This window comes from Sorex fumeus, unplaced genomic scaffold (assembly GCF_029834395.1).
Source record: "Sorex fumeus unplaced genomic scaffold, SorFum_2.1 ptg000037l, whole genome shotgun sequence".
Taxonomy (NCBI): Eukaryota; Metazoa; Chordata; class Mammalia; order Eulipotyphla; family Soricidae; genus Sorex; species Sorex fumeus.
This window is the reverse complement of record NW_026606094.1, coordinates 39,426,476-39,453,871: the sequence shown is the minus strand read 5'-3', so window position 1 is coordinate 39,453,871 and position 27,396 is coordinate 39,426,476. Positions and strand designations below refer to the sequence as shown.

The 27,396-nt window shown below is 41.8% G+C and overlaps 1 protein-coding gene across 1 annotated transcript; it reads left to right on the top strand.

Annotated features, from left to right (window-relative positions):
• The first annotated feature begins 10,065 nt into the window (after nucleotides 1-10,065).
• On the top strand, nucleotides 10,066-27,073 carry SRI (sorcin). The gene is made up of 8 exons (XM_056118300.1): nucleotides 10,066-10,183; nucleotides 11,183-11,266; nucleotides 13,984-14,053; nucleotides 20,612-20,655; nucleotides 21,411-21,558; nucleotides 21,755-21,868; nucleotides 22,920-22,978; nucleotides 25,984-27,073. Exons 1-8 carry the CDS (start codon nucleotides 10,130-10,132, stop codon nucleotides 26,008-26,010), a joined length of 600 nt encoding a protein of 199 aa, XP_055974275.1. The 5' UTR covers nucleotides 10,066-10,129; the 3' UTR covers nucleotides 26,011-27,073.
• Nucleotides 27,074-27,396: the final 323 nt, after the last annotated feature.

Below are 27,396 nucleotides of genomic sequence, written 5' to 3'. Positions count from 1 at the left end.
CAGCCATGTTTAGCAACTTACTTTCCAAAGAAAAGAGCCAAATGCATGCATACATATAACCTAAGTTTGCCAGAAATTTTACTGTACAAAAAATGTATAGTACATAATTTATAAATAATAAATTTAATGGTTATATTAGTCAAGTTAATATAGTCATTTTTATTTTCACAGAATGGTTAAGATTTCAGCCAAACATTTTTTACAATCAACTTATAATTAAAATTCAGCCACAATTTGAGAGATGGAGTTATATCTCAAGCCACTATCACTTTTCTAATACACTCAAATATTATTAAATCTTACATATCATTTTCTGTTATTACTCAATCACAAAAAATTATTTTCATTAAACTTAAACTTATTTCAGTTTTAGGATTGTTGATTATAATAGACTTTTCTTATAGGTTTGTCCAAAATTGCATTTTGGAACAGTGATTTTGCTTAAAAATTTTTTTTAAGAATCTGGAGAGCACCAGCTGGAGTGTTGATGTATTTTTTTTTAAACTAAGATAAAGAGGAGAACAGGAATTCTACATTGTTATCTATAAAATCCTGTAAATTCTTCAAATTAATTGCACATCTTAAAATTAAATATAAATTATAACTTTATTTCCCCAGAGCTAATTGTGGTGAAACTAATTCTACATAAATCCCAGTTCTAATAACTAAAAATCATTTTTAAATCCAGAAAAAATAACTCAACTTCTTGTATCAGTTATTGACACAGTACACTCTTTACATTAGTCTCCATTATTAACATTTTCCCCAGCATATCAGCTTCAAGTCTTGACAAGCAGCATAACAATACACCAGTCATCACACTCCTAATTTCCATGGTATAAAGCTTCTCATGATGGCCAATTTTAAGCTATTAATCGGGTGTACAAGTGAGACTGCGCTAGGGAATTAATGTTCAGAAGCACATTATATAAGTATAGGAAAATAGGAAGTCATGAAGTCAGAGTATTTATAACTTTAGCTAACAGTGATTTTGAAAATCTAATTTAGGAGCAATAGCATAGCGAGTAGGGCATTTGCTTTGCAAACAGCCAACCCGGGTTCAATTCCCAGCATCCCATATGGTCCCCTGAGAACCACCAGGAGTAATTCCTGAGTGCAGAGCCAGAAGTAACCCCTGTGCATCGCCGGGTATGACCCAAACAGCGAAAAAAAAAAAAAGAAAAAAGAAAAAGAAAGAAAGAAACAAAGAAAGAAAATCTAATTTACAATATTGGCATTGTCTAACAATCACTGTTTCACTGTATCACTGTCATCACTGTCATCCCATTGTTCATATATTTAGTCGAGCGGGCAGCAGTAAAATCTCCATTTGTCCCAGCCCTGAGATTTTAGCAGCCTCTCCTTATTTGTCTTTTCCAACGCGGCCGTATTGGAGATTCTTTCAGGGTCAGGGGAATGAGACCCGTTATTGTTACTGTTTTTGGCATATCACATATGCCATGGGTAGCTTGCCAGATTCTGCATTGTGGGTGGGATACTCTTGGTAGTTTGCTGGGCTCTCGGAGACCCATCAAATATATTGTGGTAATTATGAAAAATGGGTAGGGAGTGTCCTATGATGTGGCTTTTGTAGCTATGCGGTACAGGAATATGTTAACTCATATGTGAGGCTCGGCCTGAGCATGTGGAAAGTGGCCTTGGGGCGTGGCGGCAGTTGGGTAGTAGAGGTCGGCTGCTGGGGTTAGGTCCCTTGGGGACGTGGAGGGCTCTCACTCCCCCCCCCCCCCCCGGACATCCCAAGTGAAAACAGCTGGGCGCAGAGTCAGGTGGCATGGTTATGGGGACCTCATTTTATGCTCTCTCCCAGGAGAAGCAGCCGTGAGTTCTGGAGGGTGATCCATGAGGAGATTATCTGGAACCGGCAGGAGGTGACTTTGGGTGTGACCCCAGGGTCGCTAGAGACTGGGGGAAGCAGGCAGAGGATCTCTGGTCCCAGTCCTGTTCAACCCAGTCCAAGGTCACAAGTTCCACATAACCTGGGTTCCGTGGAACTTCACTCATGCATAAGGTTCGGCCCCAGCATGTGGAAAGTGGCCTGGAGAATGGCCACGGTTGGGTAGTGGAGGTCGGCTACAGGGGCTGGGTCCCTTGGGGCAGAGAGGGCTCTCACCCGCTCCCACTCTAGGGCACCGCAAGTGAAAACAGTCTGGCATGGAGTCTAACAATAAGCTGACAAAATCCCTGGTAATTGGTTCTTGTTGACCAGAACTAGCAGCTCCTACCCCCACTGGTGCTGTACATAGCATGCACAGCTCTGTAGGTCTTCAGAAAGTCTTTTAAAGACAGTCATTCTATGAAATATCAGACATCATGGTTGTGTGTGTGTGTGTGTGTGTGTGTGTGTGTGTGTGTGTGTGTGTGTGTTGCTACTGTCTCCTGGCTTTCTTAGCTAAGGTAGCTCTAACATTTAACATAGTTCATTCAAACCTCTGACTAATACAAAAGCTGCCTACGTTGCTGGGGATGTGATTAGACTTGGTTACTGATTACCAGGGATCAGAAGGGCAGCATGATTAACCTGCTGCCACAGTTGATACTTCAGTTATTTTGTTTTGTCATCCTACTGGAACTTACTCCTCAAGGAATTGCTGGTCCCTATTGCAAGACCCCCTTCAAGATGCAGGTAAAGATCATCCAATCGAAAATTATATATGTTATAATTATATTATTATATTAATATATATAATAAATTAACACATATATGTTAGTTCCATAGCAATTCAAATTTTTTAATTCTAAGGAAGTTCTTAATCTGTTTTTAATTCTCTTGATGAAAAATAAGGAAGTTCTTAATCTGTGAAAAAAAAAAGTTCTAGGTTACTGTAAACTTTATTTTTAGTGGAGGCAACATTCAGGAGTTACCACTGATTCTGTGCTTAGGTTTTACTCCTGGCAGTGCTTGGAGGATCTTAAGTGGGTTTCCACTTATAATTTAATCATTTATTTCAGGCAAGTACCTTAACTACCATACTATGTTTCCGACCTCATTAATTTTGATATAGGATTCAAGTGCTCTTGAAGAATTAAAATTTAAGAGCTATATTTAAAAAGTAACTATGGTGAAGGCAATTATATGAAATTCAAATTTCAGTGTTTATAAATATAGATGTATTGAGATACAGACGTATTCATTTGTGTTTTGTCTAGGGTTGCTTGTGTGTCACAGTGGCAAGACCAAGTAGTTGTGACAGGGATTCTAGGGTCCAGAAAATATAATGTATTTGTTATCTGACCATTACAAAACTGGCTGCATACTAATATTTAGCCCAAATTCTGAGCCTGAAGTTCTGACATCAAAGCTCAACTCTTAATTCTGCTCAGACAAATTCTCTCAGCTACTGTTTCCTCAACTGTATAATGAAGTTAACAACAGTATATATTTCATAGGGCTTTATGAGGATTTAAGTACATATATAAAGTGCTAAGTAGAGCCTGCACATATTAAGTACTATGGAGAGTATGTTGTTGTCTTTTAGTGGTCATGAATGCTTTGTTTTTGTTTATGGGTCATACCTGATGGTGCTCAGGGCTTTCTTTTCACTCCTTTGCTCAGGGATCACTCCTGGAGGTTTCCACAAAATCATATCAAACTAGGGTCAGCTACATGCAAAGCCTTAGTGTCTGTACTGTCTCTCTGGTCTACCATAATTTTTTTTCATAAACTAAAGCAGCAACCATTTACCCATCTGTTAGCAGTAATTCTAAGAATTTGTGGCACTTCATTCAATCCTGTTCTTTTTAAGAGCTGGACAGTAGGAAGGGATATAAAACAACTGAAAGGATAAAAATCACAGTTACTTATCCAAAGCCAATTTTTGCATAGCTTACAAATATTTTATTTGCTTCTTTCAAACTTGTGTCTTGAAATTAACTTACACACAAAACTTTAAGTTGTTGTTCACCATCTATTTCTGATAGTTGGTGATGTCCTTGTAAATAAACAGACTTGAAAAAAGAGGTTAAGAAAGAAAATGAGGTCTAAATGTTAGTACAGGAGTTAAGGCATATGCCTTGCATATGACCAGCCCTGTTTTTATCCCTGCTATCATGTCCCCAAACACTGCTGAGTACAGCCTTGAGGGCAAGAGCAACAATGCATCCCAGGGGCCCTAGCATTGAACTGCCGTTCTGGCTGTTCACCAGGAATCACCAGGAAGTTTCCAGGGTGCTGCTTGGGAAATCACCGCGTGTTTCCCAGTATCCAATCCAACCCCCAGCAAAAGAGAACAGAGTCCAGAAATAAAGCCAACATGAACAAAAAAAATGAAATTGTACCCTTAACTTACACCATATGTCAATTCAAAGTGGATTAAAGACAAATGTGTTGGGGGTGAGGGTGGCTAAGTGGTGATGCAGAAGCTTTGCATGGCCAAGGCCTCGGCTCTGATTCCTGGCACTGCATGGCCCCTAAGCATCACGATTAGTGGCTCCAGACTCCTCTGTTCTCAGCATTGTCTGGTGTAACTCCTATTCTAAAAAAATTTAATGCATTAAGAACAAACACTCCTACAAAAATATATAGGGGGAACGCTGCATGATGTGGGTCTTCGCAATACTTTATTTTTAGGTTTCTGACACCAAAAGGCAGACAACAAAACCAAAAAAAAAAAAAAAAAAAACCAAGGACTTCATCAAACTAAAGTGTATCTGTACAGAAAAGAAATCAATAGAAAGTAAAAGGATTGGGAGAAAACATTTACAACTCATAGAACCAATAAGGGCTGGAGTGATAGCACAGCAGGTAGGGCATTTGCCTTGCATGCAGTCAACATGGTCGACCCGAGGTCAATTCCTCCACCCCTCTCAGAGAGCCTGACAAGCTACCGAGAGTATCTCGCCCACACGGCAAAGCCTGGCAAGCTCCCGTGACGTATTCGATATGCCAGACACAGTAACAACAAAGTCTCACGATGGAGATGTTACTGGGCCCGCTCGAGAAAATCGATGAACAATGGGAGGACAGTGATAACCAATAAGAAGATAGCCTCCAAAATATATAGAACTCCTATAAACCCATAGCAAAAACAAAACAAAACGAAAAACTAAGAACCGCTGGTCTGAGAGTACAGTGGGCAAGCACTTGCCTTGCACACAGCTGATGTGAGTTGGATTCCCTGTTTGACCCCAAACCTCTCCAGGAGTGATCCTAATGCCCCACCAGGAGCCACATATGATTTCCAAGCCCCACCAAGAGGGATCCCTTTGGTAATGGGGGCCATACAAGGCCACACAAAGCTAAAAAAAAAAAACAACTAAGAACCCAGTTTAAAAATGGCTAAAGAACACATAGGAGATAACCTCATTCTACTTTGTGAGAATGACCATTTTAAAAAGCCAACTGGAGTTGAGGAGTTGTTTTCAGGATTGGTTGTTTGTACTGCATGCTCTCCAAGCTTCCCAACCCAGCACTACGGATATGGCCTTGGTGGCACCCAGAACTATGGGCCTGAGCAGTGCCATATTGCCAGATCCTAGCATTGATTCTTCATCTCTTTCCAGCTTGATTGGCTGAATAACTCAGTAACAGCCCCAGGAGGCCCCTGAGCATTGTTATGGAGACTCCCCTCCCACCCCCACAATAGACAATTAAGTATTGGCAAGTACATGGAGAAACCGGACTGCTTGTGTATTGTTGGTAGAAATATAAAATGATGTGAACACTATGGAAGCTGGTCTGGAGATTTCTCAAGACCAAAAGAAAAAAAAATCATATGATCCATCAATCTCACTTCTGGGTATGTATAGGTGTACCTATATATATGACATTGCATAGCTATGACATTGGATCGAACATTCTCTAACTGCCATACAGAGACTTGCAGGTGAAAAGAATGCCTCCTGACTCAGCTATCTGACTCAGTTCCCTGCCCTCAGCAATGAAAGTTCCAATACCCGCCCACTCACTTCTTCCCTAGATGACTATGGTCCAGAATCAACATCCTGTCCTTATTGCCCATTAGGAAAGAAACAGGAAATCCATCTGCTGATCCTTACTAACAACCCCACATCCTTCTACCAGAAGCCTCCTTTCAATTAATCCAAAATTTCTGAACAAGAAGTAAGTATTGGCTGTAGTTTAGTGGCTGAACACAGGCTTTGAAAGTGTGAGGCCTTAAGAAAAAGATATTAAGGGCATTCAGGTAGGAAAGGAAGAAATAAAGCTCTCACTATTCGCAGATGATATGATACTATACTTAGAGAACCCAATAACCTCCACCAAAAAACAACTAGAAACAATAGACTCGTATAGTAAAGTTGCAGGCTATAAAATCAATACCCAAAAGTCCATGGCTTTCCTATATGCAAACAGTGAAAGAGAAGAAAGCAACATGAAAAAAACAATCCCGTTCACAATTGTGCCCCAGGAAATCAAGTACTTAGGAATCAGCTTAACTAAGGAAGTAAAGGACCTGTACAAAGAAAACTACAAAACGCTACTTCAGGAAATAAAAGAGGACATGAGGAAATGGAAAGATATCCCCTGCTCATGGGTCGGGAGACTTAACATTGTCAAAATGGCAATACTACCGAAAGCATTGTATAAATTCAATGCAATCCCTATAAGGATACCCATGACATTCTTCAAAGAAATGGAGCAAACACTCCTGAAATTTATATGGAACAATAAGCCCCCACAAATAGCTAAAGCAATTCTTGGGAAAAAGAAAATGGGAGGAATCAACCTCCCAAACTTCAAACTGTACTAACAAAGCAGTAATAATTAAAACAGCATGGTACTGGAACAAAGACAGAACTGCAGACCAATGGAACAGGGTTGAATACACTGACATCTCCCCTCAATCATATGACCATCTAATCTTTGATAAAGGTGCAAGTAATGTGAAGTGGAGTAAGGAAAGCCTCTTTAACAAATTGTGCTGGCATCACTGAACGGCTACATGCAAAAAAAATGGGCTCAGAACTCTGCCTAACACCATGTACAAAAGTAAGATCAAAATGGATTAAAGACCTCAACATCAGACCAGAAACCATAAGGTACATTGAAGACAAAGTTGGCAAAACCCTCCATGACATTGAAGTTAATGGTATCTTCAAAGATGCCACGCCACTGTCTGAGCAAGTGAAAACAGAGATAGATAAATGGGACTATCTTAAAGTAAGAAGCTTCTGCACCTCCAAAGAAACAGTGACCAAAATACAAAGACAGTCTACAGAATGGGAAAGGATATTCGCTGAATACACATCTGACAAGGGGTTGATATCCAGGATATACAAAATACTGGTTAAACTCCACAAGAAGAAAACATCCAACCCCATCCAAAAATGGGGCAATGAAATGAACAGAAACTTTCTCAAAGAAGAAATCCGAATGGCAAAAAAGCACATGAGAAAATGCTCCACATCATTAATCATCAGGGAGATGCAGATCAAAACCACAATGAGATACCATCTCACACCTCAGAGACTGGCCCACATTCAAAAGAACAAAAGCAACCGATGCTGGCGTGGATGTGGCGAGAAAGGGACCCTCCTTCACTGTTGGTGGGAATGTCGACTGGTTCAGCCCTTCTGGAAAACAGTATGGACGATTCTCAAAAAATTCGAAATTGAGCTCCCATTTGACCCAGCAATACCACTCCTGGGAATATATCCCAGAGAGGCAAAAATGTATAGTCGAAGTGACATCTGCACTTGTTTGTTCATTGCAGCACTCTTTACAATAGCCAGAACCTGGAAGAAACCTGAATGCCCAAGAACAGATGACTGGTTAAAGAAACTTTGGTACATCTACACAATGGAGTACTATGTAGCTGTTAGAAAAGATGAAGTCATGAAATTTACATACAATTGGTACAACATGGAAAGTATCATGCTAAGCGAAATGAGTCAGAAAGAGAGGGATAGACATAGAAAGATTGCATTCATCTGGGGGATATAAAGTAACAAAATATGAGATTAATACCCAAGAATAGCTGAGATCAGCACCAGGAGGATTACTCCATAGCTTAGTGGCCAGTCGGGCATTCTAGAGGAAAGGGCAGCTCAGATACAGAAGGGAACACCAAATAAAGGGTGTTTGGAGGATCCTCCCAGGAGGGGAGATGCATGTCGAAAGTGGACTATGGACTGAACATGTTTGCCACTTAATGCCTCTTTTGCAGACCACAACATCCAAAAGGAGAGAGAGAACACAGGGGATTGCCCTGCCACAGAGGCAGGGGGGATGGGAGGGTGGGGGTGGGGGGGATATTATCCATGGTGGTGGAAAATGGGCACTGGTGGAGGGATGGGTATCTGATCATTGTATAATCAAACCCAAGCACAAAAAATTGTAAATCTACAACTGTACCTCATGGTGTTTCACTAATAAAAAAAAAAAAAGAAAGAAAGTGTGAGGCCTTTGTTGTATCGCTGTCAACTTCCCATGCAACCAAAACTGACAAAAGTTTCAAAGGAATGACCTTAGGTTAGTCAGCCCACTCTCTTGCTTGATCCTTTAAAACATCTTCAGGCTTCTCAACCACAGTGTTATAGCACACACTTAGCACATACCAGGCCCCATGTTCATCCTGGTGCCACAGGTGCTCCTCACCTTCCTCCCACACCACTCTTATCCATGTAGCCATGTGGCTCCAGAACATAAAAAAAATTATATGTCTTAAGGCCTAAAACTCTAAAGCTATTAAAAGAAAACATTACGTTTGAAAACTTCATGATTTGGGCCATGACAATGACTGCCTTGAAAAGCACTGCAGGGTGTGGTCACTCTACTCAAAAACAAAACAAAACAAAACAAAACAAACAAAAAAAAACCTTCCTCATGCCCTGTTTATGGAAAATACCCCAGAACCACCCCTGGGTGGTGGACTTGAATCATGATTCCTAATCTCTACCACAAGCTTTCTTGATAATATTATGTACCATCTCCCTTGGCCCAAGGAAGCCCTGTTCACCATGGAAAGTCAGAGAAACAGATGCTCCCCACAATTGGTTCAACCTTGACGCTTCTTCAAAATTTCTGTGCAGCCTTCAACACAAAATGATCTATTGTCTTGAAACAAAAAGTCAGAAAACATCCTGTATGACTCACATCACCTGAAACCATACAGAAACCAAAAAATCTCACTTCTGGGTGGTGTAACTGGGTGAAAAAGAAATGTTAAGAAAATTAACTCTTAGCTTCCTAAATATTTACCATCAGTACATTTGTTAGTTGGCTCTAAACTTTTCTTGCCTGGGGGATAGTAATTTTGGAGGAAGGGATTGTTTCTGCCTGATTCATTCAAATAGCTCTCAAACTTTAAGTTCCGATTTTGGACCACACTCTTCACTGCTAAGGGGCTCCTGGCTCAAGGCCCAGGGTCGCTCTCCGCGGTGCTCGGGGATTCCGGGGTGTGGACCCCGAACCTCCAGCCTGCATTACACTCAGCCCGTTGACCTCTACCAACCGTTTAAAGGAAGGTCTGGGCAAGGCAGCCCTGCCCAGCAAAGGGCCGGCATTCTCTGGAAGCCAAATCCGAGCAACGCCCAGCGTAACCAGGCAAAGACAAAGCCCCGGAGTAAGGAAACCCACTTGTGTGGTTCAATGAAAGAGGCAGCTCCCAGCCCTCCACCCTTAGCACACAGTCCCTGGAGTTCCATCCCCACGTCCCAAGGGCACTGACCTAGCCTGAGCGTTTCACCTCAGCCACAGGTGCCCACAGGCATCTGCCTCTTAGGTTAAAGCCCCAGCTCCGAGAAAGATGCGCCCTGCCCAATAAAGTTTTTTACATGAAAACAAACGAAAACAAGAGACAAACAAAAAGCAAGAGAAAAAACAGCCCAGAAAGGAGGGAAAAGGACCAGTATTGTGTCGGAATGTGCCTTTCCCTTGCAGAGGGGGGAGAGACGCGGGTGTGTCGGGCAGCGCAGATCTTCATCTCCAGACAGTGCCTGGGAGAAGCTAGCCTTCGGCAGGCCGCACCCAGAGCGGCTCAGAGCAGGGGTCGGGAACCGCGGTCGGGGCGGGTCCGAGCCTCCGGATGGAGGCGTGTGCGGGGCGCGTCCCCCCCGCGCTGCGCTTGGTGCGCTCCAGGGCGGTCCCCGCGCGCGGGCCCGGGAGCCGCGGGGAGGCGGGGCGCAGGGCGGCGGCCGCTTAGTCTGCACCATGGCCTACCCGGGGCACCCAGGCGCCGGCGCCGGCGGCTACTACCCTGGCGGGGTAAGTGCTGCCCCCGGCGACTCGCGACCCGAAGTCACGCTTGGCCTCTCCGAGATGCCACCTTGGGGGACGCGCCGGGGCCACCTTCCCCTGCCCCACTCCTGGCTGCCTCCTCCCACCCCACCCTACCCTGCACGCCCTGACTTTGGGCCGCTTTTCCTGGACTCCTTCCTGCTTTTTTGGTCCTTCTGCACCCCCACCCCCACCCCCACCCCAAAGCCGGCACCCTAGAAGGCAACGGGGGAGGAGGGAGGGCTGGGAGCATAGTGTTAGGTCCGCGGAACCGCGCCCCGGTGACGCTTGAGGACGCGGCATGCGATGGTGGAAATTAGGTGTTGACTTCCTCCTGCGGGTTTCCCCCTCGCCAGAGCCATTTTCTTCGAGAATGGTCCAGAGATCAGCCTCTTGCCCCGGAAAAAGAAGCGGGCGGAGGGGGAGCCCGAAAAAAGATCGGACAGAGGAAAAGAGGGAGCCCCACCTTGCCCGCCTGGCAGGCATCTGGGATGCGAGTCCTCCTGGGAAACTCCAAGTGGGAATGTTCCCCCGCCCAGTGTCACCGCCCTGTAGTCCCTGGGCTACACTTGCTCCTATACTTCTGTTTAACACCAGTTCTCCGTGGCTTCTAGAACACGTTACAAACCCCTCAACCGTTATCAATGAATGAATCGACGCAAGAACAGCTCCGAACTTGCTTGCCGGGGTAGCACCGACCCCAGTGACCACGCCTTAACAAATTATCTTAAAAGGCCTTCGCTAAGGACATGTCACTGTCAGTACAACTCATGGATGTTAAGCCTGTGCCCTACCACATGCAGTAGTTTGTGCTACTTCCCTGGTGCCTGTTTTTTAAAAAAGAGGCAAAGTGAGTGGGAGCATTGCTCTTCTCTGGCCCAGGTGGGTAGTGGGGAATGATGTGGAATTGGCTGACTTTGTCCACAGGCACTGCATAGTCAAAGCTTGATTTGGAGAAATGAGATATGTCTGTTTTCTGTTTCACAGTATGGAGGGGCTCCCGGAGGGCCTGCGTTTCCTGGCCAAACTCAGGATCCGCTCTATGGTTACTTTGCTGCTGTTGCTGGACAGGTGAGGTTTGCCCTCTGACAGTTGGTGGGATTACACACTTATATTGGCTTTTGTTACAGGAGCAGGAGAGAAAGAGCTTTGTTCTGTTGCTTCTAGGAGAGAACAACGGGATAGAAGGCAATTTAGCAGTAAGACAGGCAAAATGTACCATGTACTTGTGTCCATTCAGTTCAAACCAAAACTTGTGGTTGAGTTGAGGGTGAGAGTTTGGAACAGCAGAGGGACTCTAAATATACTTTAAAGGTAAAACCACCATCTTCAGAACTATGAATTGACTGTATCCAGGGTGGTTTCCAGAGAAAATAAAGTTTTTTCCAGAGAAAGTTTTGAACATAAACCCCTTTTCTGACTCCTTAAAGACATATATAGTTGGGGGCGGGGGAGCGGTAGCACAGTGGGTAGGGCATTTGCCTTGCATGCGGCCAACCCGGGTTCGATTCCCAGCATCCTATATGGTCCCCGAGCAGCGCCAGGAGTAATTCCTGAGTGCATGAGCCAGGAGTAACCCCTGTGCATCACCGGGTGTGACCCAAAAAGCAAAAAAAAAAAAAAAAAAAAAAAAAAAAGACGTGCACCAGTAACATATAGCTAGATTCTAAAAGAGATACTTTCTCTATTGAATTTTATTGTTAATCCTTAGAGCTTATGCTAAAAATCCACTTTGCTTAAAAAAAATAAACTGCTACTTACTCCAATTATCAGGAGGTTAAGCTGTGCACAGTTTAGTTTCACTTTGATGCAAAACCTATTAGTGGGCAGCTGTTCTATGTTTCTATAAAGTATTGTGGGTGGTTGACCACTAGAGAGAATAAAGGTCAACCACCCCCACCCACTGTAGTTGTATGACAGGTGTACTGCCATCTTCAGAGGATACTTTCCCTGCTCATGAGGTCACTTTGTATCCAGGATGTATCCAAGGAGAACATTTGCTCTCACTCGGGTTCACTTTGTTGATGAAAAACTAGAAATAACAAAATCCTTAAGTAAAATTGCTCTCCATTGGACCAAAGAATCCAAGACTCCTTTTTTAAATTAAAGTAACACCATAAAAAAGTTTGAGAACCTGAGTGGAAAATTTAGTCTAAACCTGAAAAGAGCTTCCCCTTAAGTATCTGCCTAATCTGTTGATGATTTGTATCTTTGAAACCTATTGCCTCTTGGACTCTTAGATTGCCACTGCCTTCGGGGTGTAAGTGACCCTGCCTCCTTAGCTTTCAGCAGCCTTAGCTGGCTGTAGCATATCCATTGTCTTTCACATTATTGATCCTGCTCCTCATCTCGAATTTACGATGCCCATGGGCTTGAGGAATAGAGTAATTTTGCTTTAAAATCATTAACAATGACATGCATCTAGTTCCTACCTTGGTCAGCTAATGAATAGGTGCCAGGGACCTGTTATTTTCAAACTATGATTGTGGTCTGTGGAAACCATTCACATTTGATAAAAGGTGAGCAGGGCTCGAAAGATAGTACCAGGAGTAAGAAGGCACATGCCCTGTGTGCAGCTGACCATGGATTGCAGCTATGTCGTCGCTCTGAACATTGTTGATTGTATTCCTTGAGTACTACTTGGTTTGACACTGTGCCTTTTGGCTAAGAATCCCTGGGAAGGACTTCTAGACCTCCTGTGCTCCGTGATTACTCCTCACACCTCACTCAGGAATCACTCCTGGCAGGCTCAGGGGACCATGTGGGATTCTGGGGATTGAACCTGGGTCAGCCACATGGCAAGACCAGCACCAGTGCTGCTGTCCCATCTCTCCAGCACCAGGAAAATGATTTTTAAGCAACTACATAATTTTAGTTTTAAATGTTTGACAGTTTCCTACTTCAGGCAGAAGAATAGTATATGATAGAAAGTGTTCTTGGAACTGAAGAGATAGTGCAGCAGGTAGGGTTCTTGCCTTGTACATGGCCAACCTGGGTTCCATCCTTGACACCCCATATACTTCCCTGAGCCCTGCCAAGCGCGAGCTCTACTGAGCGTTGCCCCAAAGCAAAACAACAACAAAAAAACTAATTTTCTCCCAAAGTTAAACATATCATGAATGGTGGGAAAGAAACTGTATTTACCTGAGTATTTGATTAAAAGAGAAACCTTTATGCTTGAGAGTGTCCATGCCAAGTCCAAATTTATGAGCTTAAAATGATGGAAAGATTTTTGAATTGCTAAACTAGAACTCTCAAGCTCGCTTGGCCTACCTGCCCTTTCAGAAAAGAATCAAGGGAATCTGCCTTCTAAATGAGCAAAAACAGCAACCCCCTATTGCACTGAAGACTACTACAACACCCTGTCCAACCTCCCGTCCAGCGCCCCTCAAGCAGTGATATCACCCACTGTGGAAAACACTGTATTAGAACATAGGTGTAAGCAGCTTTTAGACTTTCTTGATTATGTTTAATTAATTTTACAAGGAGTTTACAAGGAACGTCTGGGAGAATTGAATTCCCACTTTACTTGTAGATTAAAAGATGTACTTTTTAATTTGTGATCACAATTATTCACTGTAGAAGAAGTCTTAACACAAGTCTTAAATTTGTCTTTCATCCTTTGTTTTTGAAAGTAGAGAGGAAAAGAATGCCTACTTTTAAGTGGCGGGAATCTATAAGTGCTTCATACAAAATAGTATTCATTTTATTATTGTAATTGCTGCAGTGACTTCTGGAAGTAAATAAAGATCTAAAAAGTCTTTTACCGTTTTTTTTCCCCCCGAAAGGATGGACAAATTGATGCAGATGAATTGCAGAGATGCCTGACCCAGTCGGGCATTGCAGGCGGATACAAACGTAAGTGGACAGTGTATGAGTTTCTCCAAAAGAAACTTCTGAATTATTTTCTGTCATTTTTATTTATTTATTCTAATATTGTAAGGTTGGCTTTCTGCACTGCATGTTTTAGGAGTACAGGCCCACACCTCTTCAAATGTGTCACCATGTCATTGTGTCACCCGCACCCTAGTATCAGTTACCTTCTTCCAGTGAACCTTCCCCCTTGTCACTCCACCCCTGCCACCACCCTTTGGTAACCTCAGTCCTGCAGCCAGAATGCAAGGATTTGGATTGGGGTTTTGCGCTTTTGCTTGGTGTCCAATATTACATATTTGCGTGAATTCATCTTCTCATATTTGTCATGTTGTTCTGACTTATTTTACTTGATATAATCTCTACCCACTCAATTCATGTTGTTGCCAGTGGCAAATTTTATTGTGGGTGGGCTTGAGCCATACCCTGTGGTGCTCAGAGATCACTCCTAGTGTGCTCAAGGACCATATGTGGTGCTGGGACTAAACCAGGATTGGCCATGTGCAAGGCAAACTTCTTCGCTGTTGTACTATTTCTCTGACCCAAGATTTCATTTTTTTTAATAGCTAATACTCCTGTGTCTCTTTTATCCAGTTATTCATTGTTGGGCTTAGGTTGTTTCCTAATTTTTTTAGGTTGTTTCTATAATTTGTTGATAATAAATGAAAGTTTGGGGCTGGAGAGATAGTACAGAAGATAAGTCACTTGCCTTACATGCAGCTGATCCTGGTTCAGATCTTCAGAGCCGCATATCATCACCTGATCAGCACCAGGAGTCACTCCCTTTGTTTTGTTTTGGGGGCCACACTCAGTGATGCTTAGGACATACTCCTGGCTCTGTGCTCAGGGATCATTCCTGGTGAAGCTTAGGGTATCATATGGGATTCCAGGGATCTGACCTTGGATGAAAGGCAAGTGCTCTACCTACTATACCCGAGCACAGAGCCAGGAATAGTCCCCGGCACTAAGTGTGGCCCCAGAACAAATAAAAGTGCTATAATGAACATAGGAGAGCCTGTCTTTTCTAATTAAATAGGTACCTTTATACTTTGAGGTGTATCTGTATCTAAATATTGAAACAGAATGGAATTACTGAATTTTTAAAAATATTTTGAGAATTCTCCATTCTGCTTTCCGGGCTGTACCAGTTTTCATTCCTGCCATCTGTGTATATTGGTTCCTTTTTCTCCAAAAGTATTCCTGCGTTTGAGTATTTTGGTTGTTACTTGTGATTATAGCTTTCAAAACACCAGATTTTCTCATCTAGTAAAGAATTTCAAAAGCTGGATCTTGGGAACTCGTATGATATATAGGGGTGCGTGGGCCCCAGTTCATTCTCCAGCACTGCATGCCCCCACCCAGCACTGACAACTGTTAAGTCGAAAAGTTTTTTTGTTTGTTTTTTTTTTTAAGTAGCTTGTGGTTTATTAGAAGGTGCAGAGAAGACAGTCAACATCGCAGGTGGTGAAAATTATAGTTCTGAGCAAGGTATAGGACTCTGGAATGAAAACAGTTCTTAATAAATCAGTCCACACCAGCCACAAGCTTAGTAGGGTTCTTTTTGTTCTCTGTGTGTCTAGGCTAGTGAACCGATAAGACCACTTGTGTGGCCTCCTTCCCTGGTAGGACTTACGGTGCCGAAACGAAATCCGCCAGGTCGGGTGTCCTCAGTGAGAGAGCTAACTTGCATTACTGTTTACCAAAAGCTGCCTCCGTCCTGAGCCAGGTGTTACTTAGGGTTTTGAGTTGCTGGCCTCATGTGCTGGTTCCCATCCCACCAGCCTGCAAGTGCCCTTTGGGCCCTGCGCTCAGCCTGGCCTCAGGATTCTGACTGAGGCAATGCTCACTGTGACACCCACCACCCCCGAGTTTCTTGCCCCTTTCTACATATCTCCACAGGAAACTTGGAGGAATATCCCCTTTCTGAATTTGTTACTATCTGCCACCTCAGTTCCTCATGCACTGTACTAACTGCCTGTTAACATTCGCACCTCTTCCTGCCTTTGATCTCCTGGAACTGAAACTGGAGCTGAGGAACCTTTGCAAAGACCCTGTGTTCTGACTGGGAGCTTTACACACACACACAAATGCGCGCGCACACACACACCATGCTTTTCCTACACACATACACATACACATACACACACACACACACACACACACACACACACACACACACACACACCCATGCTACGGGCATCTTTTCCCCCAGGACAAATATCTAAGATAGAGAATCCTGTCAGCTCAGATACTTTGTCTACCAATTTTTTTGCCAGGTGTTAGTCAAGATAGAATAGTAAATCAAAGTCCCAATTCTCGGGCCACACTCAAACTAGATTTCCCACCTGAGCATTTCTAGTGACAATTTTTAACATGGAGGGGAGGATGGAGAAGAAAAGGGTTTGAACCACAGCTGGTGGTACTTGGGCTATTCCTGGTTATGACATCAGGTATTAAACAAGGAACAAAGACTGGTGCATGCAAGGCAAAAGGCAAGAGCCTTAACCCTTGTACTATCATTCTGGCCCTGCTAGTGGCTTTTTTATTTATTTGTTTTTGACAGGCATAGCATGTACACTACATTATTTTTTTAAAAAAATTACATTTTTATTTTAGATATCTTACTAATATTTCCTTGTTTGGGAAAGGAGGAAACAGTTTTGTGTTTCTTTTGTTTAATCTACTCCTAAACAAAGCAGCACGTTTTAGATTGGATGTTTTCCCCCCTTGTATAGTTGCAGGCACTATATTTAAATTATTCATAATTAAAATTCCAGCAACTGGAGCTATGGACAGATGTCTGAGAAGGTTTATAAGCGTGAGTGAAGTCACAACAGAGACTATTCTTCGTGTACCCTTTCAGTGGAATGACAGGTTATTAAATTGGGCTTAAAAATGGCTCGTATAATTTTGAAGAGCAGATTTTGTAAAACTTGCATTGGAGGAAGTCACATTTAGGCCTGGTCTGAGATCTCTGGGTTATAGAGAAGCTATTCCTGAGTCATCAGGAGCAGGTGATGGAATTCACAAGCTTGCTGTCACATGCTTGTGGTGGCAGTAAGAGGCACTCCACCCCTCACTGATGAGGTGTCACAGGGAATTTTGTAGTACAAAAATGACATAATCATTGGTCTCCTAAACCAGCAACCAAATACCATTTGGTGGCTGGGGGTCCAGTCCTATAGGCACCTCCCTTTTTGTTGTTACTGTTATTTTCTAGTCATAGATCTTTTGTTTTTGTGTTATAAATTTTATTTTAGTCTGATTTATAGTACTGTCAGTGATAGGTTTCATGCGTACAGCGTTCTCACACTACACCACCCTCACCATTATCTTCTCCATCATTTTCTCGGGCTTTTGCCCACTCAGCCCCCTGACCCCCTCGCTGTGGTAACTTCAGTTCTGTAATCCAGTTCTTGGATTCTATTGTCTTTGGGCATTTGTTGTTCCCTTACTATGTATCTTTATATTCCATAGTTGAGAAAGACGGTTCTGTATCTATCTCTCTCCCTCTCACCATCTTCACTCTACATGATACCGACCAGGTTATGGGCATCTGCTTAACCATTTTTACACGAAGCAGCCATTCCTAGAGGTGGGGAGTGAGGGACTCTATTCTTGTATAAGGCAGTAATTCAGCTTTTTTTTTTGTCCTTCAGTGTAATTGTCCCTCTGGGATAAGGTCGAGAGAAGATACTGGAGATCTTTTCCTGCCAGGCCTACTTCTCACAGATTTCTCCTAGGAGAGAAGGTGTTTGAGGCTTTCTAATGAAATGAACAGAGAAGAGATCTAGAGAATAAGGGAAAAATTATAACAGCATCTTTGAAAATTTTAAAGTAGACTTAGCTTTAATAAAAGCTATTTATGGGAGAAAAATACAGTTAAAATTGAGCAAGCATCTCTTACTCTCTCTCCCCTTCCACCCCCTGCCTAGTGATATTGGCTTTGTGTTCAGGGATCACTCCTGGCAGTGCTTGGGTACCATATGCAGTGCTAGGGGTCAAGCCATAGTCAACCGCGTGTAAGGCAAGCACTTCACCCCCTGTGCTCTCTCTCCAGGTTCTCATTTCTTTTTATCACTGAATTATATTCCACAGTCTGGATTTGCTTATTCATTCACCTACCCGGGAACAGAAAATAAATAATACTGAGCAAGGGTTTTCCTCACAGAAACATGTTCAGTGAGACTGGAATGATGAGTTTTCTCTTTGGTCATTTTGGTTTACCGCTCTTTTCATTACCTTCCCCTGGAATCCCTCTCAGAAAAGACCAGATTTCTGTTCCCCTGACACAAGTTCTAACTGTCACTCTTCTCCAATGATCTTAAGTTTCTCTTTAGTGTCCATAAAACAAAAAGGGAAATAGCTTAGCAGGAAATCAATCTCCTCTGGAGTGGAGCTTCTTAAAACAGTCCTTCCATTTCTTTTGCTTGCTTTGAATTGCACTTTCCTGCTTCTCTTAATTTTGCAGTGGGGTGAGGTGGGAGAGCAGACCCAGCAGTGCTCAGGGGCGAGCCCGGGCTCTGTGCTCACGAGTGACCCCTGGCAGTGCCTGTGGGTGGGAGGCAGAGATTTCTGATGATGTATATATGCTGAACACAGGAATCTTCCAAGTAGAAAATCTAAGGTTTATACTCTCTGGAGTTGTTACAATAATGAGTTAGTTTAATATTATCTAAAATGTAGTTTGGATGGAGAAAACAAATAAACTAGAAAGAAGGTTCATTTTATATACATCTCAACAAACCACACAGAATTTATTTTAAGTTTTGTCATTCTGTTTACCCTTAACAACTTTTGGTATCTATGTAATATTTCTTCAAAGGAATTCCTGTCAACACTATGTAAGATGCAAGGACATATTTGTTTCTGATTTTCCATTGCTTGGGTAGGATGGTAATAGATCATTAACCAATGGATATAGTCTTGTTTCTGAGTTACAGAAATGCCCACTGACTGCTTTCAAGTTACAGGAGAACTAGAAGGTTCTGAATAGTGGCCAGTGCTGAATTGGTCAGGGGGCTTATTCCAGGATGCTCTTATTTAACACCAGTTCTCACCATCATATTTATCATCGCATCATCACGATTATCATATTTCATATATTAAGCTTACTGGGATGGAGCAATAGCACAGTGGGTAGGGCGTTTGCCTTGCACGAGGCTGACTCAGGTTCGATTCCTCAGTCCCTCTCAGAGAGCTTGGCAAGCTACCGAGAGTATCCCACCGCCCGCACAGCAGAGCCTTGCAAGCTCCCTGTGGCGTATTCAATATGCTAAAAACAGTAACAAGTCTCAAAATGGAGATGTTACCGGTGTCCGCTTGAGCAAATTGATGAACAGTGGGAGGACAGTGCTACAATAGAGGCCCTAGGCTTCCTGAAATGGGTTACCACTCTGTTTCTGCCATCATAGTGAAAAGAAAAATGATTACACACCAAGTGAGCAGAAACAGCTCTATTCAGTTGTGAGCAGGAAGTGTTCCTCTACCTTCTCACTCCTGTGGTGGATAAGTAGCATATGGTTTGTTATGGTGAATTGATATTACTGTATTACCCTTTGAAAGGCAAGACAATACTTTAGAGTACATTATAGGGCCTGAGTATGGAGCACTAGGTCTCATTCTCAGCATTACTGAATGTGGGAATATAATTTCCACAATAATAGGGAAGATAACAACTTTTTCTGAAAGAGTATCACGGATCACGGTCCTCCCGTTGTTCATCAATTTGCTCGAGCGGGCCCAGTAACATCTCCATCGTGAGACTTGTTACTGTGTTTGGCATATCAAATACATCACGGGTAGCTTGCCAGGCTTTGCCATGTGGGCAAGATACTCTCATAGCTTGCAGGGCTCTCCGAGAGGGGCGGAGGACTTGAACTTGGGTCGGCCATATTGGCTGCTTGCAAGGCAAATGCCCTACCGCTGTGCTCTCGCTCCAGCCCAGCGGTAGGGCGTTTGCCTTACAAGCCGCCAACATGGCTGACCTGAGTTCGATTCTAAAAGAGTATATTACGAAAATGCTAATCTCGCCCAAGAATAAAGATACTTAGTGAACTCCCATTGCTGGGCTTTCAGTGATGGTCAGTGTGTTACCATTTTTGTTTTACTTCTAGGCCTGCCCAGTCCTTTTTTTTTTTTTGAGAAAATTTTAGATATCATCCATTTTATCTACAAATAATTTCCACACATATTTTCCTAAACAGAAACTTTTTTTTCTCAAAGTCAAAATTACAGTCAGGCCTAAAAAATATTAACAGTACAATGCTGTATAAATTACCAGTAAAATGCAATACTGAAAAATATTTCTTTTTAAGTTGGAAAAACTTTTAAAATCAAATTTGGATTCTAGTAGGTATTTTCTCAGGGAAAAAATATACTGAAAAGTGTGATAAGTTTATTTTCACATAAAATGAGTAGCATTAAATATTAAAATATATAAATGGTTTCATGTATAAACATTTTCTATACTTATATGTAACCAGTATAACAAGACTTTTGAAACTACAAATTGTATTAATATGTTGCACTTTTTTCTAACAGCTTTTAACCTGGAGACTTGTCGGCTGATGGTTTCAATGCTGGATGTATCCTTTACCATATTTACTGCTGAGAGGTCTTTTCCTTGACCAAAAATTAGTCCCTAAAGGTTGTCATTGAGCAATACTCAGTACACACAAAGTAAGGAGTAGCTATAAATTTTTTTCGGAAATAATTATTTTTTAAGATGCAACTTGAAATGGAAAAGGAAGAAGTATTGACAAACAATGTAATTTATTAAGAATCCAAAAAGCCATCAGGGAGAACAAATGCAGAAGCCAAGAGTATCAAAGAGGGAGCTTTTTCCTTGAATATTGGTTGCTCCATGTGATTTGCCTGACCTGGAAGTAATGAAGTTTTTCACATGATTGTGGCTGAACTCAGGTTGGCAAGTGCTTCCCTGGAATACCTGATATCCCACATCATTTTCCAGAAAAATTTATCTGGAAGGCAATAAGCCTAGGGAGTGTTAGACCCAAAGAGGATCCCAGGACACAGGGTAGAGCAGCACAGCCTCGAAACCCTGAAAGTACAGTGCAGTTCCTGTAACTGTACTGCCTTATTAGTTCCCTGTCACTACATCCTAGAGATTGACTCTTTTCCAGAGTACGTAGAGCTTCTTCTGCATAGGACATCAGGATTATATCATTAATTTATCACTTTACTATTTCATGCCAAGAGGAACATAAAATTTTTGGACCTTTTTCATCTGAAATATTAAATTCCTTTATCCTTGATCTTTGACTTCCTCATTAGAAAATGTTTCAAAGGAAAGCGGCTCTAATCCTTGATTATACTTCAGAGAGATATGTCGGGCACAATGGGTTTCAGTGAGTTTAAGGAGCTCTGGGCTGTACTGAATGGCTGGCGACAGCACTTCATCAGCTTTGACAGTGATAGAAGTGGAACCGTGGATCCTCAGGAATTGCAGAAGGCACTGACCACAATGGGTAAGGATCTTTAGAACCGTCTATTCATTATGTTTCTTTTTTTTAGTTTCTAAAAGTAGATGCAATATGATAATGATTTATTCTATAAAGAAGGTTCATAATTAAAGCGAGTGCTCAGTTTTAAAAACTGTTCTTGATTATTTTTAGTGGTTTTTCTGCGATTCTTTTAACTTTTGCTGGGTTATTTTTCTTCCAGGATTTAGGTTGAGTCCCCAGGCTGTTAATTCAATTGCAAAACGATACAGCACCAATGGAAAGATCACCTTTGATGACTACATTGCCTGCTGTGTCAAACTTCGAGCACTAACAGGTGTGGTCTTTGTGATCTTGTCACCACAGGCCGAGAAAATATGATTTCTCACAGCTCTTCTGAGTTTTAATTGTTCTGTTCTTTATTTTAACTTCAGTATCCTGTTAATATTATTAAACATTTCTAACAAAATAGTATTTCTAACAGAATAAGTCTGCTTTTAGCAAGAATTATGTCATTAGAATTTTCCTAAGTAGAACTGGAGAGAGAGCTCTCAAAGGGTTGAGTGCATGCTTTGCATGCAGGAAATCCGGGTTCAATCCCTTGGACCACATGGGGATGTCTCCCTCCTGGATATGCTCCCTACCCTTCTAAAAAATCCTAACTATATGTTCCAAATTATAGTAAGCATATAAGTAGGTTTTTTTTTTCATCAGAATGAGCAGGTGTATGACTTTCCCCTAATATGTGAAGTAATTTAAAAGAGTAGAATTATTGAGTTGTGTAGCTCTCTTTTCTAAATTCCTCTTATTGGAAAATAATTAAAAATTGTGGTCCTTATTCTGACTTTTCTTAAACGAAGCTGCTTTAATAACATGACTTTTTTTCATGCCTTCTGTTTATATTTTTATTCCTTGCACAGTTTTTTTTTAATTCTCTTCTATGTCTGATCTTATAATATCTTTGCATCCTGAAAAATATTTGAGGACAGAGCTTAGATGTTTAGGGTATTTGATCATAGTTCATTTCTTTTATCATATTGGGATTCCATCCATTTACTTCCTAATTAAATATTATTTATGTTTTTAAGAAGTTTGAAACTCTGGATTTTGATCACAATTATGTATTGGTTTTGGAAGATGTGTGGCTTTTCCTATCTTTGTTTTCTTCCGGCTCCACATAATTAAAGAATTGGGCAATTTGTACATCATTACTTATTTATTGCCTGTTAACGCTATTTGTATGATTGACTTATTTGCTTTTATCTTCTTTATGTTTGCTGTGTGATTTAAATTTTAGCATAATTTGAATCCAGTGCCAAGATAATTAGTTGAGTTGTTCAGATGAGTTGTTTTAAAAGACCCATAAATTGTGCTGTGTTGTTTTACAGACAGCTTTCGAAGACGAGATACTACACAGCAAGGTGTCGTGAATTTCCCATATGATGATGTAAGTCTCAGTTAATGAAAAACTACACAGGCAAGATAGACACCGAGTGGGCATCTTTGTTGAAGTTAGCTCATAAGAGGACATCTCAGGGATGACAGTGTAATCAGGATTTATATTGTCAAAAGGATCCAGACTATCCATTTTATGTTTATCAAAACCGTTCAGAATATTCATTTCTGTATTGTTGTTTTATCCAGGCACTGTTTGACATGCATTACAAACCTGGGTCAAACCCAGCTCATTCCACATACTAGCTGAGTCATTTTGGCAAATGTCTTCATTGCTCTGAGACTGAGGAAAGAGGATGCAGTAATAAAGCCTTCCTCTCTGGCTATTGGGAGATTTCAGATGTATTGTTTCACAACATATCATGCATTGCTGTGCTTGTTTTTGTCTTTCAACAAGTCATTTGAGAGCAGCTCTGAAGCTCATGGCTGTGCCGGGCACACATTTTTTATTGAGAACCCAGAGATCCACATAAGTCACAGTTCAAAAACATGTCTCTTCTAAAGAGGTAAAAGGGCCACTTAAGAGATACTTAAAACTCTTGACCCTAAGATTCCTTTTCTGTGAAGAGATGATGGCCAACTTGCAGGAATGCTGCCAGGATCAGCAGTGCTGAGTGCCTCTCTGGTAGGAAGAGAAAGGAAAGTGATTGGAAACGCAGAGTCTACAGTTTCATTTGTGGTAAAGCACATATCACCGCTAATACTGCGGCTGGAAAGATAGTGCAGTGGGCAGGGTGCTTGCCTTGCACATGGCTGACCCGGTTCAATCCCCAGTAACCCATATGGTCCCCTTAGTCCTACCAGGAGTGCTCTTTGAGTGCAGAGCCAGGTGTGACCCACAAAAGTACAGCAATACTGCTTCAAATCACGGGTTCCTAAATTAGAGAGGAAGGTTCAGTTGTTCTCCTTTCTGTGCACACATATTTTGGCTCTCCAGGATTAGTTTTAAGAAAATAATTTTTTTTTCAAAACTAAACTGTTTAAAAGGTGCACTTTACACCAAGCAGTAACATGGGGGATGAGGCACTTTGCTTCTGTGTGCTCACCCTGGCTGGATCCCAACTGTCAAGCACAGACCATCCAGAAAAAAAAAATTATTAAAAAAATAAATAAAGGTAGAGTTTTGCAAGTTCCTAATAATATTTAAAAACCTGACTTCTATTTGTATGTGGGCAAAGATTTTTTTTTTAATAATTTATTTCTTTATTGAATCACTGTGGGAAAAGTTACAGAGCTTTCGGATTTAGGTCTCAGTCATATAAGTATCAAACACATTTCCCTTTACCAATACTTATTTTTAACCGTGAACCCCAATAGAACCCTACCTCCCACCCCTCCCAATTCCTGTGTGGCAGATGAGTTCTAGTTAATACTCTATCTACTTTGACTAGATACATTGTTTTGATAGAAGATGCACAATTATTGTTTAGAGTTTATGACCCCCCCCCCATCAGATATGCTGAAACAGCGTTGTGAAATGATTTGCTTTCTACAGCTTGGTTTAAGAATAAAATGATGTCGCGCGGCCACGATAGCAGCCACGTGGTTTTGGATTTCTGCTGTTTTACTTATTAACCCTGGAAGTATTTCTATTAAAAGTTAAATAGTTAAGAGATTGGTTTCTGTGCTCTGGAGAGCCGCTCGTGGGGGGCAGCTGGTGACCTCGGTTGGGCGTGAAGGACGGCCCACAACGCCCCCCTTCCCATGAGGCCCCTGCCACCCCCCGACCCCGGCTCAAACCTGCTGTCCACAGGGCTCCTGTGGGGCCGCCATCTTTCTTTGCAGAGAGGAGCGGGCAAGCGGGACAACACCCTTTCCCCTCCGGGCAGGCATACTGGCATGGTTTAACACATAGTCCATTTGCTTTTCTGCTCCAAGCAGGTGGCTCTCTGTGCTAAGTCCTTGTGCCTCCGGGGCCGTGGCCGTGCCGGAGAGGGCAAAGATTTTTGAACGTGACTATTTCTAGTTTGAAGTATTTGGAATTTGTATATGATATTATGTATGTGTGTAAGGCTGGAGCGATAGCACAGCGGTAGGGCATTTGCCTTGCACGCAGCCAATATGGACAACCCAAGTTCGAGTCCCCCGCCCCTCTTAGAGAGCCCGGCAAGCTACCGAGAATACCTCACCAGCTCGGCAGAGCCTGGCAAGCTACCCGTGAACGTATTTGATATGCCAAACACAGTAACAAGTGTCACAATGGAGACGTTACTGGGCCCGCTCGAGCAAATTGATGAACAACGGGAGGACCGAGATTATGTGTGTGTGGTGTATGTGTATATATATATATGTATGTGTGTGTATATTTGTGTATATATATGTGTATGTATATGAGTGTGTATGTACACATATATTTATATTTGTTTTGCTTTTTTGGATGACACCCAGTTGAGTTAGGCCTTAGTCTTGGTTCTGCATTCAGGGATCACTCCTGGTAGACTCAGGGAACCATTTGGGATGTTGGGGGTGGAAGCTAGGTTAGCTAGTAACACTGTACTGTCACTCCAGCCCCTAAATCTGTATGTTTCTGTCTTGTTTTTATTGACAAATATTAGCTCACAAGACTGTTTTAAGGGTACTGTTTAGTGTTTCTTCAAAATGTATGTTACATCAATATTAAACCCTAAAAGGAATTTAAGGGATCCTTTGGCTAAAGAATTTCATATCCTAAAACAATCTTATAAGCTAACATTACATCAATAAACACAAGACATAATATACAGATCTCAGTGAGAGTAATAATAAAAGCGGGTAGGGTGCTTGCCTTACACACAGCTGACCCAGATTTGATATGAAAAACCTTTTGTATTTACTTAGCAGTTACTAGACTGATTCCCTCAAAACACAAACCTTTCCACATGTCATTCATTTTAATCTTAAAAAGGAAATTTTGGGATCCATAATTCATTTTAATTACAAAAATATGATTTCCCCCATATAACCAGATGTGTGAGTCTCTGATGTCCACAGGTTAATGCTGGCTTTTCTCTCTTCCAGTTCATTCAGTGTGTGATGAGCGTTTAAGCAGAGAAGCTGAATGATCTCAATCAACATTCGAACTCAAGTTTTCTTCTGCTTTGCTCGCTGCCTTCCACAGTGCATAGAAACTTCAGTCACCAAGCTTCAGTAACAGCTGTTATAAAGGCCTATTAACTTTGTGTACGACTGAAGTTTGGGTTTAAGTTTTGATAATAAATTCTTTGGAGTTTTAATAATATCAGAACCATTGCCACCATTCAGACTTCCTTGTGTCTTGCTAAGCGCCTTGTATGTAAATTAAAGTATGCACGTTTCAGGTGTGTTCTGTATTATTCATTGTGGGAGAGATACTAAAACCTTGTCACTAAAAGACTACAACTGTTGTCTCTCCTAGATGGACATTTACATATCATTGAAAGGTTGATGTGTGTTATCAGCAATTAAATGGTTTAAACACACTTGAATGCAAAAAAAAAAAAAGAAAAACTTGCCCATGATAATTCTTGACAGAATATACTGGAGTGGCTTAATGATTTACAGATAATTTGTTGATGGTGTGAATGACAGAAAACCTAATTATTTTCTGCCTTTTGAAAACCTGTAGAATAATTTGAGTGGTAAATACTGCCTCCAAGTTTCTTTTGTTATCACTTGCCACTTTCAAAAACTTTTGTGCATGAGTTTTGTGATGTAAAGGAGAAAGTTGATAGGAAAAGACCCAGATGATAGGACATTACTGACTATGGCTATTTTTGGCTAATGGAATTCTCAGTGATTTTCTTTAGACATTTAAATATTCTCCAAGTGTTCTATCATATGTATACTTTCATTTTAAATCAGGAATCAAACTTGTAAAATACTGAAGTTTCTGGTTTGATATGCCAGTGTGTTCACACCTAAAATTCAGACTTGGCAGAACCAGGAAGAATGCTCAGCAGGATGAAGTGTGAGCACTGCATATATGAGGCAGGCCCCAAATCTGACACTTGAGCAGAATCAGGGGGAACCCTGGTGGCCCCCAGCACCCAGCCATCAAGCCTCCCACCTAACTGGACTACATATTTCAGAGAGGGGTCCCCAAGCACTGTTGGGGGAAGGAAAGGAAGCACTCCCCTGCTTCCCCGCCTTACCCCCGCCCGCGCCCCCCCCCCCCCCGCATCCAGCTAGATTATGTATAGTAAGGCAGGGTACCCAAGTTCTGATATATATATAGACAGAGACAGAGACTGGAAAGAAAATGTTGGCATTTCTGTCACTGGGAGTCTAGCTCATTTTCTTTCTTCCTACTACTTTTCCAAATAGTTCCTAAGAAGTTTCACAGAATAAAAGTTAAAAATATATTTTTAACCATGTCTTTTAGGATCTGACTTAAAATGCTGGTCATGCGCTTTATTACATAGGTGGCTTGATCAATTTAGATGTACTCAGCCT

Bases quoted from the DNA above. Each gene is read 5' to 3' on its own strand.
- SRI (XM_056118300.1), top strand. From the start codon at position 10,130: ATGGCCTACCCGGGGCACCCAGGCGCCGGCGCCGGCGGCTACTACCCT. The intron at 14,054-20,611 runs GTAAGTGGACAG...TTTTTCTAACAG, and splicing joins CATTGCAGGCGGATACAAAC to CTTTTAACCTGGAGACTTGT. The intron at 21,869-22,919 runs GTGTGGTCTTTG...GTTGTTTTACAG, and splicing joins CAAACTTCGAGCACTAACAG to ACAGCTTTCGAAGACGAGAT.